The sequence below is a fragment of the Micrasema longulum genome, unplaced genomic scaffold (assembly GCF_059751315.1).
Source record: "Micrasema longulum isolate JH-2025_06_02 unplaced genomic scaffold, ASM5975131v1 h1tg000537l, whole genome shotgun sequence".
Classification (NCBI taxonomy): domain Eukaryota; kingdom Metazoa; phylum Arthropoda; class Insecta; order Trichoptera; family Brachycentridae; genus Micrasema; species Micrasema longulum.
In genome coordinates this window covers 525,293-547,381 of record NW_028277733.1, presented here as the reverse complement: position 1 = coordinate 547,381, position 22,089 = coordinate 525,293, and the positions used below count along the sequence as shown (strand labels likewise).

At 31.8% G+C, this 22,089-nt stretch overlaps 1 protein-coding gene across 2 annotated transcripts; it reads right to left on the bottom strand.

The window, feature by feature from the left end:
- Nucleotides 1–5,085: 5,085 nt before the first annotated feature.
- On the bottom strand, nt 5,086–20,487 carry LOC148280798 (uncharacterized). Of its 2 annotated transcripts, XM_088227774.1 has the most exons (4): nt 20,271–20,487; nt 18,217–18,397; nt 5,391–5,458; nt 5,086–5,309 (listed from the first exon to the last, which is right to left on the bottom strand). In XM_088227774.1, the coding sequence occupies exons 1-4, from the start codon at nt 20,368–20,370 to the stop codon at nt 5,233–5,235; spliced, it is 426 nt and encodes a 141-aa protein (XP_088083900.1). In that variant the 5' UTR covers nt 20,371–20,487; the 3' UTR covers nt 5,086–5,232. The 2 variants fall into 2 exon arrangements, with proteins under 2 accessions (XP_088083900.1, XP_088083901.1); XM_088227775.1 differs by lacking the exons at nt 5,086–5,309; nt 5,391–5,458 and adding an exon at nt 11,310–11,393.
- Between the last annotated feature and the right edge of the window lie 1,602 nt (nt 20,488–22,089).

The following is a 22,089-nucleotide window of genomic DNA, read 5'->3' as shown; positions in this document are numbered from 1 at the left end:
ATGCAAACCTGACTTGGAGCGATGCGCTGGTGCTGGCAACCGACAGAGGATTGGCAGATTTCCTTGGACCAGATTGATTTTGTCCAAGGAAAAAGGAATTGCAGGAGACTGTAGCGAGACATTGCATAGTAAATTTGTTTATTTTTTGAGATTTTTTTTCTCTTAAAATTTGCACTCATACATCATCATCATTCTCTTTCCATACCGGATGGTTCGTATGGCAATGCATTGATACACCAACCGAAGCATTTCTGGATCATTTTTGTTACATGAAGGTTAGATGGTCAGTCTTACGCTTTAGGTACCAGTCTAGACTATGAAACATGCTAGTGTGAAAACACCCTTTAAGTAAATATTTCATATCAACCATGTCGGGAATCGAACCCGAGACCTCTTGCATGGTAGGGAAACGCGCTGACTACTACAGGATTACACTATTTTTTTACTAATCGTTGATCGCAATCATTATAAATAAATTATTGTAAACCGAAATGTTTTTCACAGCCCTAAATGCCGCGCTGTGTTCAATGATGAAAAAGGATTTTAATAATACTTTTTTTGTATTGTTTAGTATTTTTAATTTCTGTATCACGCTGGGACGTCAACTTTATGAAGGCTGTAAGAGTGTATATGAAGTGATGTGATAGACGTGAAATTTCAACGAAAAGACCAATTTAGAGAATCGAACCCAAACCCGTATGGAAATAAATAGGTTACCCATTCTTAGGTCATTCGTATTTATTGTATTTGGATCAACAAAAAATAAAATAGAAAATTAACGATATGAATTTTGTTATATCGTTATCTTGGTGTTGTGACGTCGGAAGGAATTTAGAAATAATACAAAGGATCCAGAAACCTCCGATGACAACATATCTGCAAACATTTGGACTCACTCAAAATATTTTTGATTAACTATTTTATTAATTTCGATCATGACGTTTCACTTTTACTCACCACAACAACTAGACATATTCCAAACGCAGTCTTCAAATTTTTTTTCGACAGAAAAAAAAAATATTGCGTTCAATCCATACTAATTAATTTGAATATCGTGCACGGTAAAATCATATTTTTTTTTGTTATTTTTCATGTTTTAAGGCTTTTATCAGACTTAGTTTGCAATTGGCAGAAAAAAAATACCCGGTTCACCCCATACAAATTTATATGAATACGCGGAAAAATCTTTATTTTTTTTATATTTATTATTTCCGGATAATTTTTATATCGCCACTTTTGTTGAAAATCACCTCAAGGGCGCTGTGCAATAAACCTCCTAACACGTCCTGCAGCTACAGAGCACATAGGCGGTTGCGATTTTAGTTCCCCTCCAATGGATTATTATTAATTTAAAAAATACATCTTTATCATGATATTGAGGAGAGGAAGCGGCTAGCGAGCATGCCTGAGTAAGGTATTTAATTAATAACGTTTTTAGTATGCACATTATCAACAATACCTCAAAGGACGCGACGTCCATCCGGCTCCCATGTATATCAGATCAAGTTTTGCGTTCGACAGAAAAAAAATACTCGGTTCACTCCATTCAAATTAATATGAATATCGAATCTTAATTTTTTTTTATCTTGATGTTGAGAAGAGGCAGCAAGGCTGGCGAGCGCGCCTGAGTTAAGTATTTTATTTGACACGTTTTAAGGTTTTTGGTATGCAGATATATCAACAATAACTCAAATAACGCGACGTCCGTCTGGCTCTCATGTATATATCAGACTAAGTTTTCGTTCGACAAAAAAAAATACTTGGGTCACTCCATACAAATTAATATGAATATCGCGCACGGTAAAATCAAATATTAAGATCGTTAAATAAATTATTGAATCAATACGTAAACATATTTAAATATATATTTTTAATGTTCTTTACATTATTAGTTTTAGTGAAAATATTTTGTATTTAACATACTTGTAAGTCTTTTAATTTGATAAGCCATTTTTTCACCAATTGTGGTGTCACCAATCGTGGTAAAGATCACTCATTAGCGTTTGGCTAATTGTCGACTCTACAACTGGCTCAGCAGGTAGGTATATCGGCGTGTATACGCTACTCGTAAATGTTTTTAGTTCTACGCCAAAGGCTAAAATGTGGTGTAGGAAGTCGATTGAAATTCTATATGCAACATCTCACGCGTGCCTCCACTTTAATCTTTAAAAGGTTGCTTTACACTTTATAATAAAACGAGAGTCAGTACTTACATGAGTTTTAACACTATTTATTTAAAGATTAAATTAAAATGAACGAGATTTGTTATTGAATATATTCCTAATACAAATGAGCACTGAAGTAAGAATTTGTATATTTTTACTTCGCGGTTGACAACAATCTCGAAGAGCGAAGATCTTGGATCATGGTTGCAGGTGGCTAGCTGCAAAGGTGGAGAAAAGAAGGAGCAATCAGTGCGTCTATATTTTTAAATGAGGTGTGTTCAGAAAATGACGGGAATTCTGCAATTTCGTGGGTTTGGAGAGTCCTATTGTCAATTTTTATTATGTTGGTATACATGCCTCTGAAGTATGCTAAATTTTTAGCTGGATTCAATGTTGACTTTGTCTGTGGCAGCCGCTAAGGTTAGACGTGTTTTTATGAGCTGGGCGATTTTCGTTTGTTAAAAAAAATGTATGGAAGAATTTGTCGCAAAATTTTTTGTAAAAAAGTAAATGAAGTATGACAAAGTGTGTGAAATGTTAGCAAAAGCGTATCATGAGTTGGTTGTGAGAAAAACAAGAGTTTGCGAGTGGTATAGGCGTTTTCAAGATGGCTGTAAAAACGCCCGGATGCCCCAGCACATCAAAAACCGATGAAAACGTGGAAAAATTTAATGAAATGGTTATGAACGATCGCCGAATCACAATCAAAGAAGTCGCTGATGATGTCAGCATATCGATTGGCTCATGTCATGAATTTTTTTCCAATGTTTTGGGTATGAAATGCGTGGCAGCAAAATTTGTTCCAAAATTTTTGAATTTTGAAGTAAAACAGCGGCGAATAAAAGTTGTTCAGGTGTCACAAAATGAAGTCAACGACGATGCAGAGTTATTGAAATGTGCTAAATTAGGTGACAAAACATGGGTTAACGGATATGACGTCGAAACTAAAGCTCAATCGTCCCATTGGAGGAATTCTGGATCGCCAAGACGAAAATTTCTGAGCACACCGAACACGTCTAACGGCTACCACAGACAAAGTGAACAATGAATACAGCTGAAAATTTTAGGACACTTTAGGGGCATGATACCAACATAAAAGAAATTTGACAATCGGACTCTCCAAATCCGCGAAATTTTAAAATTCCCGTTATTTTCTGAACAAACCTCGTAGTTTACCCACATCACTGATTCTCTGAGTTTCACACACCTGTCGTGTTTGTTGTCTATTGCTCTATTATCTTTACAGTTGCCGGTTCCTACTTTTGAGGCACCACATTATTTAGGTATGATTATCAACATATATTATACCTGGTTTGTTCATTGAAAACATTACTTCTTTCTTAGAGTACATATATATTTTAATACTTTGCCATATGCCAATTGTTACGCCAACAGTATACTCGTATTTATATTTATTTGCCTATTTCGCGTCCTTCATTGTCTTCTAAATTTTGATTAGGATTTCTTCACTTTCACTCACCACGTCTCCGAAATTATGTCTAATGTTGAATACATAAAATTTAAATCCTGAGTTTTAAATTTTTGTATCCTGATGTGAAGGTTCGTCTTAATCCTAAGTATTTTTGTATCAAGGCTACGGACCAGTACCTTCCACCGACCTACGCAGTGACACCAGACTTGTGAGAAATTCGAGGCTTCACAACTTTCGGGATTTACGACCCCGAGAGCGACTACGGCGGCGGCAGCAAGACACGGCCAACATCTACCCCTCACTTTAGGATTGTGGAATACAGTCCGAACTGTTGCTTGTATAGCTCATTGATGTTAAGATGCGTTCCATGAGGATGGGTCAAGGGAATGATAGGAATGAAAGGTAATCAATCGGCCAGGGCCCCTATTACTACAATGATAAACTAACAGAGTATCTACAATTCTGTATACCTAAAAATATTGCAATTTTAAGCAAAAATACAATTATTTGCATGAATATTTTAAGTGTCTTCGTCGCCAACATCTAATTCAACACGTTTTAAAATAAAATAAAAATCATAAAATTATACACGTTTTCGTACAGAAATTTTATTTAACTTACAGTTATGAAAATAACTCCGTCAACTTTACATCGTAGTCGGGATCCAGGAATAGTATCAATAAATGCTTTTTTGTATTAAACCACTTACATATATGTAGGAGTCAGCCGAAAATCAATTCTCAGTGTCGCAACTACTATCGTATTAAGTACATGCAGAAACAAAATCAAACGTATACTGTATGTAAACTGTTAATTATAATAACATTAAACTGACTATTAATAAACTGCTGATACGAACGGATGTAAAATCGCTGAGAAGCACGGAATTAGTACGTGACTTATAAATCTCATCAGAAAGTAAAATGATCACTGGACAATATGTAAGTGATGGTATCCTCAGTTACAATTTGCAGTTCATACATCTCGTAGTCCAGTTCAGTGCTTAGTGATTCAACATAAAACGTCTACCCAGGTATTCTCTACGTTTAATCATATGATTTCAATAAAACAAAATGCCGATGGAATTTAAATAGATAAATCAATAAATACTATTAAATCTTTTTTTACTTGTGAATTATCTGGGATTTCCGAATCAGTAATAAATTCAAAGTGTCATTTTATAAAAGGTTTGTCCACTTGGCCCATTTTTCTGGGGTCATTCCTTCTGTGGTCCGTCCCATCAATAAGCCATAGTTTGTTTGATAAAGCGGGGAGACCAATTAATAATGGTCTCCGCGTACGAAGATGGATGGTATACGAACCTGTGGGGTAGGACGGTCGTGTGATATTACCCTTTATTGGTAAAATAATATTTTATTTTTGACTACTGGTAATATTGGGCGCACTGCGCCGATAAATAAATAACAGATTAAGATAAGAAAAAAACAGACTGAAAAGCAAATTGACTTTATGAATAATTGACCCTGGGACATAAAAAAATTCATAAATAAAATAACGATTGCATTTGAAATTTCCATGTTTATCAATTTCAAAAGTATGATTTATTATATTAGCATTATTTTCTAAATTGTATTAAATCATCCCATTTCAAATGTAAAAACATAAGTGTCAAATTTATTTCCGCTGTCGCATATTTTTTTTTACTGATAATACGCCAATGCGTTGTTTCTGTTTGAAGACCTTTTTTGAAGCTGCAAAAGGAAAAATACAAATAAAAATAATTACAGAAACTATAAAAATATAGTACTATTTATTATCTTGAATTTTCTTACAACTGCTGAGATTTGTATTTTTTACTGCAACTTCCTGTTCAATTGATTGACTGGAATTATGTTTTTCACTGAAAAATGAAAAACAAATTTTTAATTAAGAAAAAAAAAGTGTTTTACGAGAAAAAATCGATGGCATTTACAAGGCTAATGACCTGTCATTGCCTGGGTTAAGTGCCCACTTTACGCACTGTGTAACATTCACCATTCTATCCATGTTTAAATATTTACATTTCTCTAACTCTTTCATTTGATGACGTTCGTGAAGTAAAGGAGCTAAAACCTTTATCATGTGGGTGAGATTCGTTCGGCTGAACCAATTTACCTACTGGCAACGTCTGAAAACAATTTTCCAAATTTCGATACTTCTTTTTATACTACCAGTTAGTTCAACAATGTTTTGAGTATATCCAAATGTTTGCAGATAGGCTGGATTTCCTCCCAAGGTAGTTATTGAGATTTAGATTTAGTGATTCCCTAACGTAGTGAATGTCAAATCATTGTTGTATTTTTTTTTGTTTATTTGTATTTGTTTTTAAACAGTTTCTAAACATTTGTATTCAATTAAGGTACACGGCTAAAACGGGTTTCATTTAACTTGTTTTCGATTTTTGAGATATAAATGTAATTTTTCTCACGAATGATTTTAATAAAATGGAATATCAGTGCAGTGTTCTTATAGATCACGGGTGGTCCCAGATACATCTTGACACTATCAATACACTGAATTAATGTCACAGTGTAAGTTCTATACTTCAGTATCCGACCTTAGGCAGTTTGTTAATACCAGGGTCATACTTGGTACCGGGAATCTGGTGAATTGATCGCTGCGATGAGCCGCCGTAATGCAAATCGATTAATAAAACCACTCAGGATACTTCGATTATCGATTAATTCAGATTTGCGTGGGTATTCGCGTATCTGAGACACTCGGTACCTATCCAAAGAAAAATGAAAGATGTCAAGACTAATCTGATGACCTTTTTACTTCGAAAAAAAACAAAGGAATGAAGTGAGAGCAGTCTTTAAATTTTTTTAATTTAATTTATTCATTCATAGATTTCATAAAAAGCACGTTTTTGCATAATTCTAAACATATCTACTTTTACACATCTAGTAAATGTTATCACTGTAACTCTCCAAAAAAGAGACTAACTCTTGTGCTTTGAGAGTGACTTCCACTGTTTTAGTTGTTTATTAATAAGAGTTTAAATAATTTTAAATACGAGTACATGAAAAGAAAAATAAAAAGATCAGATATATAAAGAAAAAATAATACATTCATACTAATTAAAATATAATGTTGTTTTTACACGAGTTCAAAAAATTTCTTTTGATTAACTTTAAATTTATTTATTGATATATTATTTTTAATAGTTTTTAGTTCATTAGGAAGATTATTATATTTTTTTACACCTTTGAATACAAAGCTATTCTGACCATGACTTGTATGGAATTTACAAATTTTAATATTATGTTGGTATCTGAGTGACTTATTCATTTCAAATTGATTACAGATCTCAACAGATATGTTTTCGCTAAAACTGTGCTGTGTCGAAATTTGTTTGGTAATGTGTTTTAATGTGTTAGCGGAAGTTCCATCGAAACCCGGAGATGAATTTCTTTCATACTATTGATAATTTCCTCTATTTTACTCTCCGTGGTGCTTTGAAATATTAGTATACACGTTACCGCGTTCGTTATTAATATACGAATTTGTATCAGTTATATTTGATTTTGATGAGATGTCTTGAGCAACATTTCTTCCAACGTTCGACAAGTATTTATTAAATATATTTGCTACTTTTTCTGGGTGTTCATTCAAATGTAATTTATAATCTCCATGTAATATTGTCTTTATTTCATTATTTTTGCATGTTTTTTCATCTATTATTTCATTAATGATATTCCACATATTTTTGCTATTATTTTCAAGCAAAGAGTTAGTCTCTTTTTTTGGAGAGTTACAGTGATAACATTCACGAGATGTATAAGAGTAGATCTGTATAGAATTTTTAAAAAACATGTATTTTTTATGAAATTTTTTTTATTTTTTATTTTTTTTTTATTTATTAATAAAACATATAAGACATGAATATCATGATATTATATTCCCAGGAGTTGTACGAGAAAACTCATTTGGGACGGTACATAAAAAAAATAGTACATTTCTTGTAACAATACATAGTATACATTTAAACAATAAAAATTTAAACAAATTTTAACAATCTATGAACTTAATATTAAAAAAGGAAAGAAAACATTTAAACAATCTGTGAACTTAATATTAAAGAAGAAAATAAAAACATTCAAACAATCTGTGAACTTAATATTAAAAAAGAAAAGAAAAACATTTAAACATTCTGTGAAATTAATATTAAAGAAGAAAATAAAAACATTCAAACAATCTGTGAACTTAATATTAAAAAAGAAAAGAAAAACATTGAAACATTCTGTGAAATTAATATTCAAAAAGAAAAGAAAAACATTTAAACATTCTGTGAAATTAATATTAAAAAAGAAAATAAAAACATTTAAACATTCTGTGAACTTAATATTAAAAAAAGAAGAGAAAAACATTTAAACCTAAAACACAATATATAGACTATTCACAGAAACTGAGCTAAAAACTATCACTTTCAAAGAGATTCAAGAAATAGGTCTTCATTTCTGGTCTTTGAGATTTACCACTCGACATTTCATTTTTAAGGTCATCAGGCAGTTTATTAAATTGTATACGACCAATGTATTCCAGAGACCTTTTGCCGAACTTCGTGGAACAAAATTTAGAAATGTGAAGATTTTTTGCATGTCGTGTATTATAGTTGTGAATTTCATGATTAAATGTAAGTTTTAAATTTGTGTTAGCAGAAAAGTTTATGATGTTTGAAATAGTGTTAGTGATGTCATACAGTGCCATTACCTTGAAAGGAAGTATTTTTGTGTTACGATAAATATCCTTGACATGGGAATCCCATTTCAAACAAAGAATGAATTTATTAATAAAAAAACAGTTCCCTCTCTGTTGAGATATCAAACTAACCAATAACAGCTAATATGTATTGTTCATTGTTCATGTCAATTAAAGCTATTTTTATCCCATGCTCAATGATGTTTTTTATTATGTATTTATTTTTTGAACAATAACAAACTAATCTCAAAGATTAAAAAAAATATATTTTAAAAGGTTATTCCACAAACATACAATTTGAAGGTATTCGTCGTTTCAATTTCACATGCATATAAATCTTCAATGTCGGCCTTGTGGTGTAATGGTCAGTGCGTTTGCTTACCATCGAGAGGTCTTGGGTTTGATTCCCGGCATGGTTGATATAAAATATTAACTTAAAATGGTGTTTTTACACCAGAATATTTCAAAGCCCCTGGACTGGTACCTGAAGCGTAAGACTGATCATCTTACTTTCATGTGACAAAAATGATCAAGATACGCTACGATTTGTGTACTAATGCAATGTCCTATGCACCATTAGGTATAAAAAGAGAATGATGATTACATATCATTAATTATAGAATTATACAAAATAGATTAAATTTGTAATTGTTATTTTTAGATTTTTTTTTTAATTGAAAATATATATTTACGTTCTTATGATTTACCCAAATATTTTGGTTAAATAACTTACTTTTAGAAATTAAGAATCAATTTGGGGTAGAGTGAGATTCGAACCACGGACAATTGAGTCATAAGTCCGAGACACTAGCCACGGGACCACCATCCGATTTTTGATTTTTTTTATTTTTGATTCAGTGAAAAATACAATGAAAAATAAGTTGTATGTGTGTACTTCTTTACTAAGGTTTATTCCTAAGAGATTATTCGCAAAAGTTGGGAGAATATCACGAAAAAATACTTTTTTTTTTTCAGTACATATTTTATTTCTGACACATGCGGGCCGTAGGTGTGCGGTATGTAGCATTACTTGAAAATAAAAGACTGTTCGAATATGTTCCGATGTCTGAGTGTTCTCAATCCCGCTTTTATTTGTATTGGAGGCTAGTTAGTATCTACTGTAAAACTAATTATTTTTCAAATGAATTCTATTTTAATTAAGGTTACATAATAAAAGGTTAATTTAATACATTGTTCAAACCTTAATATTAAAGTCTTATATAAAACTTTCATTTTTTTGAATTTTTTTCCGTTTTTGAAGGGCATTATCATTATAATCATATTAAGCATATTCAAAACTATTTTCTTAGACAATTAAATTTCAAAAATAATATTTCGTTTTCAAGTAGGACTGAGTCCGCTAATTTTTACAAAGTTCAAAATCTCGCAACTCGGCGTACCATGTTGGATATGAGCTTTTTCTACAAAATTGTTAACAACCTAATTGATAGCCCAGAAATCGTTAGAGGCATTTCATATCGAGTCCCTGTCCGTAGAACTCGTCAATCTATACTCTTCGACATTTCTAACTCAACTAATTATTTAAAAAATAGCACTCTACAAAGAATACAGATTACCTATAATGACAGTTTTAGTGACATCGACGTATTACATTGTCAATACCATATTTTTATCAGATCTGTAAGACATTTTAAATTTATCTCCTGCTTGACTTTTAACTTTTAATTAGACTTTTAATTTTATCTTACAATTTTAACTTTTTGATTTTAATTCTTAATTTTAACTTTTAATTTAAACTTTTAACTTAACTTTAATTTAAACTTTTAATTTTAATTTTAACTTTTACTTTTGATTTTGATTTTAATTTTTGATTTCAACTCTTAATTTATACTTACCTACATGTAGTTGCCGGTAGTAGTACCTGCATCTAATAAATAATTGTTGGTTGTGAATTTTTTTTAAATAAATTTAAATCTTCATGGAAGCATAGAGAGAGGGAGGAAAGTTGAGTAGCTTTACAATGTCTTCTCTTTTCTATGTATTTTTTACTTTTTTAGAACTCAATTATTTTTTCCCTGTCCTCCTGCATTCATAATAAATTAGTGTAAAATCTGTAATTGGTATTAATTTTTTAAATTGTTCTTAAGTACCTTGTTTTATATAAAGACTGTATAATTTCATTAATAAATAAATAAATAAATAAATATTTTGTTCTCTTTCTGAAAATATTTTAATTATATAAATAATATATTAATATCTCAAACACTTTTGGCAACTCCTGAAAATTAAATTTGAATAACTCCCTAGGGAGGAAACTTAGACTGTCTGCAAACATTTGGACATGCTCAGAACACTGTTGAATTAACTAACTAGTAAACGAAAAAGCATAAAAATTGTTTTCAGGCGTTGCCTAGTTGGTGATTTGATTCAGTCGGATGAATCTTACCCAAATGGCAAAGGTTTCAGATTTTCCACTTCGCAAAAGTCAACAGATCGAAGAGTTGAGGAAATGTGAATGTTTAAACATAGGCAAAATGGTGAATGTTACAAAGTGTGTAAAGTGGCCTTTTAAACTAGCCAATGACAGGTCATAAGCCCTGTAAATGCCTAAACTTCAGTTCTCCCTTTATAGTTTTTCAGAGACCATAGGCAGCAATAACCGATATCTGTTTTGCATGGATTTTTTTTTTCGCAAAGTTTTACTTTTGACCTGATAAAGCTAAGCCGAAATCAAGTGAGGGTCATCACTGGAGTCCTTACAGGGCACTGCAGATTGAACAACCACCTTGCTAAAATGAAACATTCCGAAACTTCTAGATGCAGGGTCTGAAACATCCATACACATAATATGTGAATGTGATGCTCTTCATCACAAAAGGAGTCTCATCCTCGAAGGACCACTAGATAAACCTGAGGATGTTAAAGAACTCGTTCCCTGCCAAATAACTCGATACTTTTCAGATCTGAGCTTGGAGGAGGAGTTTTAGAAAAATGTGAACTCTCGCTTTCCACCCAGTAGCCAGGCTTTGATAGACCTGGACTTGGAAGGTGAGAACTATTCACGGGGACCCATCACAATAGATCTTCACAGGTCTCAGTGACGTCAGGAGTCTACATAGCACTGACCCTCACCACTAAGAATAAGAAATCCATGGAATATCAGAAACGATTTGATTGTTTTCATATCTACTTATTACGTATTAAATCTACTATATTATAACAAAAATGTAAATTGCTGTAATACATATGTAGCAGTGGCGAGCCGTGATTTATTTTATAGGTAATCTATTAAAAATGTTAATTAATTTGTACTACATATAAGTACTTACATAACATGTAAGTAATTATAAATGACTATTTTTTTGTAATTCTGTGAAAATCAACTCAAACAACAATTATTATTAACCACGCGATAAACGTAGTTTTATTCTACACAATTTAATACAATACTTGCACAAAAGTTTATTAACAAATACCACAATGACATTCCGCAGATATTTCCATTATGATCTGTCATTGACAGTACTGTCAAAACTTGAGCACTGGCCGATTTCTTTTAAAATGAATAATGCCTAAAACGGCCACTGCGAACGCCACCTGTCCTATGTGATACATAATATGTCAACGGTATCCCATCAAAGAAAAATAGTCCTTCGGAAATAATGTTCAAAATACTAGTTTCCAAATCGAGAATCTTCTAAAAATATTTGTAATCTGCGAGTTTGTTTTAGTACTAAAAAAGCCGACTTGGGTTAAAGACGAAAAATACAGTGTACTTTTTTGTATGGAAGAATAAGCTGAGGTAATCGGCTAGTTTCATCGTTCAGTAAGAATGGGCTGGGCGCACTTCATAGATATTTTTTTGTAGAAAGATATAAACGGTGATTTATTATAAAAGACAAGACAAGACAAAGACAATTACTTTTTTTTTTCCCCATAAACATGGTTACCATAATTTATTATTATTTAAAGTCAAATATAATGGTAAGCTGTGCATAATCGCTTACTTTGACGATTCGCCCCTGATATGTAGGCATACAATAAATTAATAAATTTTAGATTAAAAATTTGGATTTTTTTACATTTGGCACTTCCTTTAATTATTTAAATTTTTTTTTTCAGCAATCATATAAATTTTATTATGTAATATTTTTTGTGAAGAACCGTCGTATTTTGGTACTGAAGTCAAAAAATGAACTGAATATGAAGTATATTAATAAAAATAAATAATTTTGTATAATCGGCTTCAAGGTACAGCACGACCTTGTTATAAAGTACCTATTTATACAAGTATGGGTATCTGGCCATCTCTATGACACGACAACGCACTCCATCATGGTAAAGGGATTAAACATTTACTCATAGCGGTTATGGCTTCCGATTTGGTTGAACAAGTGATTTGTTTGTAAGCCTGTTATATATAGGAGACATTTGTCATAATTGTTTTAAGATCAAACTGTGGTACCCGTTGAAATTACAATCTATGTAATTTAAAATGTTTAAAAAAAAAAAACATTTTGCATCGGGTTGTGGTCCCGCGGCTAGTAAGTGTTCCGGACTCACGGACCAAAGGTCCAAGGTTCGAACCCCACTCTACCCCAACTTGATTTTCATTTTCAAATAGTTAGTTTCTACAACTCGTTGAAAATAGCCACCAAAATTTGAAAATTTGAGTTAATTATGATAACGTTAATATTTTTTTTTTTTTTAAATGTTTGAGTCCAGGTGGATGAAAACTACAGTAAGGCGTGCAAAATAGAACCAGAAATCTGGACGATCTTTTTTTAACTCTTTGGCTACTCTCACGTAAAAGTCATGTTTGAAGAAATCGAGTAGAGAGTGGTTCGCCTCGTGGTGTAGTGGTTGCCGCTTTCGCTTATCATGATTTAGATTCCGGGTTCGATTCCTGGCAAGTAAACATTAAGGTTTGTTTTAAAAATTTGATTCGACTTTGCAATATCCCACTCTCCTTGGAGTGTCACCGGAAGCGTAAGACTAATCACCTTACATTTCTATTACAAATTATCGACTTATGAAATATGAACTTACTCTATCAGGTGCTGATAAGGGTTTGGCAATGACGAATTAATGAGTAATTTTTTTTAATAAAATAATTTTCATAATAATTAAATCAATATTTAATTTACGAATAAAAAATAAAAAAATCAAAATGAATGTAAAACATTTTTCTTAAATGATTTGAAATTTTTGGAGGATTTATACCTAATTTAAAAAAAAAACATTAGCCTGATTCAATTTCCCAAATATCAATATCGGTAAATTTTATAAATTAAAAATTAAAACTAAATACAATACGTTACAATGATAATAACTAAGAGTTGGCAAATCATTAAAAAATTCAAATATTCATTAATGTGGACTTCGTACAAAGGTACATTTCTAGTTATACTTTAATTCAAATATTTTTTGTTCATTTTAACATGCAAGAGCTAAAATATGTTATACCCAAAATCTAAATGACTTTTGTTCAGAGACACCTCTTCTTGATCGCAACGAGAGCGTTATCAAAGACGAACTCAAATTTAAAGAGCGGAGCTCAAAGCACCGATTACAATAGAAAGTTAGCAATCATCTACAATTGTCTACAAAATAAAAAAGATTTTCGGTACGAAAATCCTTACGCATTTACATGATTTTTCTTTAAAAAATGTCAATTACAGGTCGCCGACAAAGATACATTTTTTTTAAATGTCTGTTGAAGATCATTCTGTTAAATCGCTATTGTAATAGAAGCTCAGGACTGGATTTTCCTTGGGGTGAGAAATTTGAGTTGAAAGATCATTGATTATTTTTCAACAACAACAAACCATCACGCCGTTTCCCCGTAAGAGTAGGCTGAGAGGATAGAACGCCACATCACTCTATCTTTGCATACAGATCTTGCTTCCTCTAGATTCATACATCTTCTCATGCACGCGCGCTGACTTTTGACATTCAATTCAATTCAATTTTTCAATTCAATTTATTTATTATATTTATTTATTTATTATTACATATACATTACAAAAATATATTCAATACGTACATATTATAAAAAAGAAAAAAAAATACACGAAAGAGACTTCAAGACTCTTCAAGTGTTTGTTGGATTTAGTCATGCCATGTCTTTCTCGGTCTTTCTGCATCCATCAACATTCGCATTGTAAATATTCTTAGCCGTTCTTTCGCTGTCTATTCGCTCTATTTGTCCAAACCAGTGCAGAGCTCTTTTTTCGATTTTGTCGATAATTCTTGTCTCATCCTAACATATGATTTAACTTGGTTATTTCATTTAAATTGCATATTTGTTATTTGTTTAGACTTTAGCCACATGGAGTAAAGACTTGTGTAAAAAATGTAAAAAAGTCAACGATTTGTGAATGCAAAAATATATGTATATTACAAAGAAATTTGTTCGGCAACTAATTGCGCATGCTGTTATATATTTACACTACAATAATTGAGCTCAGTTGTGCAGAAAGCAGCCAGCCATATAAAAATTAAACTGAGATAATAGCACTTTCGCGAATTTTTAATCTTTTTTATTTTAATTTTTAATCATGTGACATTAAAATACAGTTTTAGAAGCATTGGGTAACATCAATAACATTTAAATTTAATAACGCGTCATCTGTCTTTGAATTTATTATATAATGTGATTTGATTCACAGATAGGAATTCTAATAAATTCAATATTTATACTGGGCCGAACTAAGTCTGAATAACAAATGTGTACATTTTAATGACTAAACAACAATTTTGTTTTAAACAAATCATTTTTTAATTTAAAATAAGTGGGTAAAAACAGAGTTTTTTTAAATTTATTTTGTTAAAATAAATAACCACAAAGTTAATAATATAAATGTGTCTATTATATTTTGTACTTTTTTTCTTTAAGACTATTGGCTTTTTAATTTTTTTAAATTGATTTTCACAACAAATCAAATTTTAATCTGTAGTGATAATGAAAATACCAAGTTATACATATTAGGTAGGTATACATGTTATCATTTAACTTGACATAATTTAACATTAACATGATTTTGTGAACGAATATCATTGTTAACATTTGTTAATTGTAATTTTACAACAGAGTAAATAAGTATTTATTCCATCTGCCAGTCTGTAGCAGTAACTTTGCACAACACTCTTTCTTCTATCGTTCTTGCTCTAACTATAATGTTTTTTTTTCATCTATTGATATATTTTACTTGCCCCTTAATTTATTCCAAAATAAATTAAAACTTCTTATTTCTGGCTGCGATACGATCCCACTTACTATTTAATGATGCTCAGACTTACACACACCTGAACACTTACTTCTACACTAATACACATAAACACACCCTTTTGTTGTGACACAGTTTAATAATATGTATCATTCTTATTTAGAAACTTTGCTGGTATGTCTTTAAACTGTATTTTTATATGTTACAATATAATTGTCAACTGTTTGTAACTGTAAAATAAATAAAAAAATAATAAAGGTTTCAGCCCCTTTACTTCGCACAAGTCAACAGATGGAAGAGTTGAAAAAATGTGGATGTTTAAACATGGGGAGAATGGTGAATGTTACATAGTGTGTAAAGTGGCCACTTAAACCAGCCAATGACAGGTCATAATTTCTGCAAATGACTAGACTTCCACATCCCCTTCTCAATAATGTTTTCCCTCTCTGTTGTAATACATTTTAATAGAGACATAGCTACTTACAAAAGAAAAGATCAATGAGAAGAAAAACAGAGTTTCAAAACTGATTGTACAATGGCGTATAATTATACAATGAGTTGCTTGAAGAAATGAAAGAAATGGAAAGTCATGAAATATTTTAAATCAATTTGAAAAACATCGTTCTTGATAAGTTTTTAAAAATTGTAATAAACAAACTGAATGGAGATCCGAAAATAAATAATCAATAACTATAATGCACAAAATAAAAGAAAAACATACCCCTTCAGAACGCAACCTATCATATCAATATAAACATTGCAATGAAAGTAAAAACAGGGGTGCAATACTGAAAGCCAACAAGAAATACGGGACAAACAATTGCAAGGAAAATACTAGAAGTTCAAGAGACAGTAAAGAAAGGGGGGATCGGGGTGACATTCATTAGTTATGATTGGAAATTGTAATATCTGGAATTGCAGGGAACAACGACTGGAACCATTATGTTTTTTAAATAACGATGGAAATGTGCAGACAAAAGATCCACATTTCAGTGAACTTGAAATATCATACAAGTGTACGATGCTTCCACTAGAAACCATTTTTACAAATTGGCCGGGAGCAAAGAGTACATATTTGAGACTTTGCCGGTCAGAATAAATTGCGAATGTTGTTAGAATTGACGCTAGATGGCGCTATTTAGATATAACATGCGTATTTTCGCAAAATTTGACATTTCTAATAGTTAAATCAGTGACAGCTCAGAAATCGATCTAGTATTTTGTTTAATCGGTTAAGTGCTATCTATAAACGCGTTTAAACGCTCTCTGTTTCCGTGTTCGGAGGGCCGGCCATACAAAAATAGCGCGTAAAGACGCGTGCTATTGTATATGCTTTACACGTCGAGGTCAAGTATTACAACTGATTTTAAAATTTACACTCTCAGGGACATCTGTTAGAAGCTTGATGAAATACCAGGACACGAGAAATTATTAAAATTATCGACACGACAACGTTTAAATGAGAATTTCTAAAAACTGCCTTAGATTTTGCGGCCTGCTGAGAACTGCTATAACAATGCCTAGTGGCACAGCTTACGTATTTTTCAAAAATGTTTTCAGCTTGTCCAATTTGTTCAAGCTCAAAACATTGTTGATAAATCTACCTGGTCGAAGAAGAAGTATGTAAATTAAAAAATATTTTCAGTCGTTGCCTAGTGTGTAGGTGAAATAATTCAATTATATGATTTTTATCCGCAATAATAATAGTTTAAACACTTATACTTCACAAACATCAACAGATGGAAGAATCTAAGGAATATAGATGTTTAAATATAGGCAAAATTTTGAGTGTTACACAATGTCTTAAATGGCCACTTAAACCAGCCAATGACAGGTCATAGGCCCTGTGGATGCCAAGATATCTATATTCCCTTCTCCAAAATGTCCTTCATCTCTGTTGTTTTATGTTAAGATATTTTTGTCTTGTATCAAAGTCGGACAATCGCCATTTTTACGAAATAGTTTTTTTAATTGGTCATGAGAGAAAAAAATATTTTCATGACAAAAAACTTAAGATCCATATAAAAAATGGACATTTAGAGTTTAAATTTACGTATAGAAATATCAAAAACGGACATTTATTCACCGCTTTTGCATCAAAAGCGTACATTCCTTACAATCGGGCGCTCAAGAGTCATGGCGGCCGGTATTTCGTCTTCTTTTGACAGTTCAAAATTGACCGTCAAAGTAGGAACGTCTTTGTCATTTTTAAAATTGATGAGAGTGTTACTATGTAGTAAAAGTATAAAATAAAAACATATTTCTATATACTGAACAAAAACCCCACTTTCTTACTATTTTATGAATCTTGACCATACTAAACATCCTTTTTAAAAACGAACACTAGCAGCTCCATGGGTTTCAAAAACAGGAAAAGACATTTTCACACAGTGATTTTTTATCAAAATAATACATGTCTGAGATATTTTAAGTACAAATAATGAGTCTCTTCTTATTGATTTCATGAATTTAAAAAAATACATTTAATATTGGTATTGCGTATGTTCAAAACAGAAAATCATCTCTACTACAAAAATATGAAAATTGATATTTTCCCACTTTGATACTAAGGTACTTACTTAGTAAGTATATACTTGTATATTTTTTAATATATTTATTTAAATTTCTGCCCGATACAGGCTTGCCGGCTTGATTGAGTGAGGCAGAATATTACAAAACAAAAAATAATCGAAAACTTACTTAAACAAATAAAATACAAATATAATACTTAGGGGAGTTAGGGGGCGGAATGGGGCACTGCGAAGAAATCGGCATTACAAATGGTCGACAAGGGGGGCTGGGTGGGATCTTGGCGCACTTCGCTGGGTCACGACGGGGTACCTGTTCAAGCAGCGACTTGTTCGCCCGAGATGGGGCTAATATCGACCAAAAGCTAGATTTAGCGTCATCTAAAAATAGATTATGAAAATAACAAGAATGCATCAATTCAATATCTGAGATGCTGGTTTAATGAACGGTGGATCCTCGGCAGATTAAAGTTAGGATGGAGATAGCACATAATTGCCTCTTCAAAATGCGTGATCTCTTTAGTAATACAGACAAAAACCGCAATCTAGTTATGTGAATTTAAGGATGCCATATATTTTTAGTATTTCTCTATAGCGTCAAGAGCTGGACTCTGACCCAAGCTAGCGAAAAGAGATTTAAAGCATTCGAAATGTGGTGTTATATAAAAATGCTTAAATTATCATGGGTAGAAAGAGTTCGCAACGAGGAAGAATTAAGAAGCATGAAAAAGTAAAAGAAAAATAATCAAAACAGTTAAGAACAAAAAGATAGGCTAGGTACTCGTATATATACTATGCGAGAAGAATAGAATATACTGTATTATATTACAAGGAACTTTGAAGGAAGGTGTAGGAAGACAATGTATCTTCTTGCTTAAAAACTTTAAAGAGTGGTTCCACTGTAGCTCCAGCATTTTGTAAAGAGCAGCTGCAGACGAAACAAAATTTTCCATAACGATAGTAAGCTTTTATCATGAAGTGACACCATCAGAAGACATGAAATAATAAAGTAAGAACTCTTACTTTAAATATATATGTATTCGAGTGAAAATGAGCCATTATGCATATCAAGAAACGATCCAACCGGTACGTCATGAGATGAGCTGCACTCGATTTTTTTTACACTAGATGCAGTTCTAAGCATTCTTCTGGTGTTCCATTTAACATAAGTTCCGGAGCTCAACTTGTGGTCAGCAAATGTGAAGCAGTATGAATAAGCATGACATTCAGGTTTGAATTCATAGTAAACCTGCATAGACAGTTAGTCTTTTTTACTCTACTACGCGTTATGCATAGCAATTTTGATACGATAAAGGAAATTTTTTAGAACATAATTTTAAACTATCGTTATATGAAGCATCATCATTTCCCACACATAGGCCATGCTTTTGTGGGATTTTTTTGTTTTTTCAACTAATGTATCTACTTCTCTTGGTGCACTGTCAGGAATCCCCAACGTTGGCAATCACCCTGGCTAAAGTCTTTGTGTTCTGTGCTGCCCGGAAAATTTGCTCTACAGTTCTGAAGCCAGTCCAGTCTCGTATATTTCACAGCCAAGACATCTGTCTTCTTTCAGATCCTCAGTGGCCTTTAATATTATGTATACTTATTGTAAAATGCAAAGAAAAAATAATTATAGTAAATAACATGATATCAAAATTTAATAATTATACCCTTGTGTCGAAAACACTCGTCCAGGCCACTGAAGTATTACTAAATAGAGACAATGCATCGTAAAACGAAACATTGAAATTATGTTCTGAAAAATAGGCGTTTTTGCGTCAACAATGCCATGCAAAACGCGTAGTAGAATAAATAAGACTAAACGTCTATGCCAGTTTAATGTAAATTTAAAGCTGTAAATCACGCTGAATCATAAAACGATACTTTGAAATTAGGTTGTGAAAAATGAGCGTTGTCGCGTCAATAGTGCTGTGCAAAACGCGTAGTAGAGTAAAAAAGACTAAATATCTAAGCCAGTTTACTGTGAATTTAAAGCTGTATATCGCGCCTTCTTACGCTGCTACTTCTGCAAATTAAGTTCCGAAACTTAAGTTGAATGGAACACAAGACGGGTGCTAAGTGCTGCATCTAGTGTATTCATATTATATATCAATGGTCCAGGCACAAATTTTAAACTATTGTTTCGTTTTGAAAGTGCAGGAATCAAACTCCAACCTCAGAGATGGTAAGCAAACGTCCTACTCAGATGAATCTCTTGTAAGAAATGAAATAAATATATATATAACCTTACCTTTAAAAAAGGATTTGATGTATTTGTTATTAGTAGGCGTTAAATTATATAAATATTTAAAAAATGCCGCTACCGCGTCCTTCCCCTTGTTAAATGGCATTGTTAAAAAACTTGCATTCTAAACTTTTGTGTTTATTTAATACTAAAATATGAAATTTATTGGTGGATTATATAAACAAAATACATACTGTTATTATTTTCAAAATCAAAAAATAAATTTAATGATTAAACAAATGCATGTCAAATCAAATGTCAAACTAGATATTTAGTTTTTGAAATTAATTTTTGGTAAAACGAGTACCTACATAAATGTGGAATTTATTTATTTATTTTATTCACACTCTTTGTCAAAATACAATTCCATGTTCACTTTGCCCAGCTAACAAGGGTACATACCCCGTTCCAAGCTAGGCAATTACATTTTAATATATTATAATAGTTAACAAATTTATATAGAGCACAGACAAACAAAATATAAACTTATTCGGATACACATTTTGATTCATATACATACAGACTTACACATATATACACACATATATATATACACATGTACATACACACACAAGTACATACACCCATGCGCATACACATAAATACATTCATAAAAACATAGACAATTTATTTATGCGAAACTTCATGGTTGTCATCTATAAATATATATTTTTTTAATTATTCCTTATTTTTTATATTTTATTCTTGACATCCAGTAAGATTCTCCAATCCGTGGCATGCATCAACTTTTTTGACTCCCTACGACCAATGTCATGAAAGAGCGAGGTCAACACCTTCCGTAACTTGACAACACTCCCGTCTTTCCATGATTCTGGCAAAAGGTTATTTTATTTATTGATGTTTAAGTTTTTATTGATTGACGTGATTCAATTTCCAATTTCTAATGGTGGATTACACACGACGTAATATCCACCATTCTGCCTATGTTGGAATATCCGTATTCTTTCAGGTCACAAGTCCCGTAAATACCCAGACTTCCATATCGATGGCTTAGAACTTAAATATTGTAAATCCGATTTTTGCCGAAAGTTAGTTAAGTACTGAAAAGGATAAAGTTTAACCTTTATTTTTATGTGTTAAAATATTGTCTATAATATTGTCTAATATAACATCTTCTAAGCCTATCAATCCAATAATATATACTTAAATAACAGCTGAAAACACGAAAAACCATTTGGTATCTCTAACAACTCAGGCAAAACGTGCACTCGTTCCAACTTTTTGAGATCTACTAAGTACTCGTAGCTAGTACTGGACTTCGTGACTGACTGCGACGCGCGACGGGCGTTATTTCTTTACTCTCACACGCAACAATGCGAAACATTGATATACTGTAAGTATAATTTATTCCCGATTTACAATAAAATGCCTTTTTGTGCCTAATAAGTACGTATTATTTAATAACAAATTATTTCAGTCAATACGTAAATGTGTAATGGAGGAATACTGAAAATCTATACCCAATATTTATTATATTTATAAAGATATTATAGTTATTAGACACAATTTGTACTAGTTTCACATCACCGGGGAGGGAAAGTAAATGAATAATTTTATATGTATGATAAAATATGATTTATACCCACTAAAACGTGACTGAAAACAATCAATACAAAATACAATCGGTACTTTTTATGGTTGGTAAGAATATGTACAATGTACAAAATAATTTGATCTCCCCGCAAAGGGCCATAAATTTTTGATGAAGAGCTTTCTCGGAATGACGTCACCAGTAAAACATGACATGCAAATATCTGGAATCATAGAAATAGGGTGGGGAAATGACAGATATAAACGAAAAGGA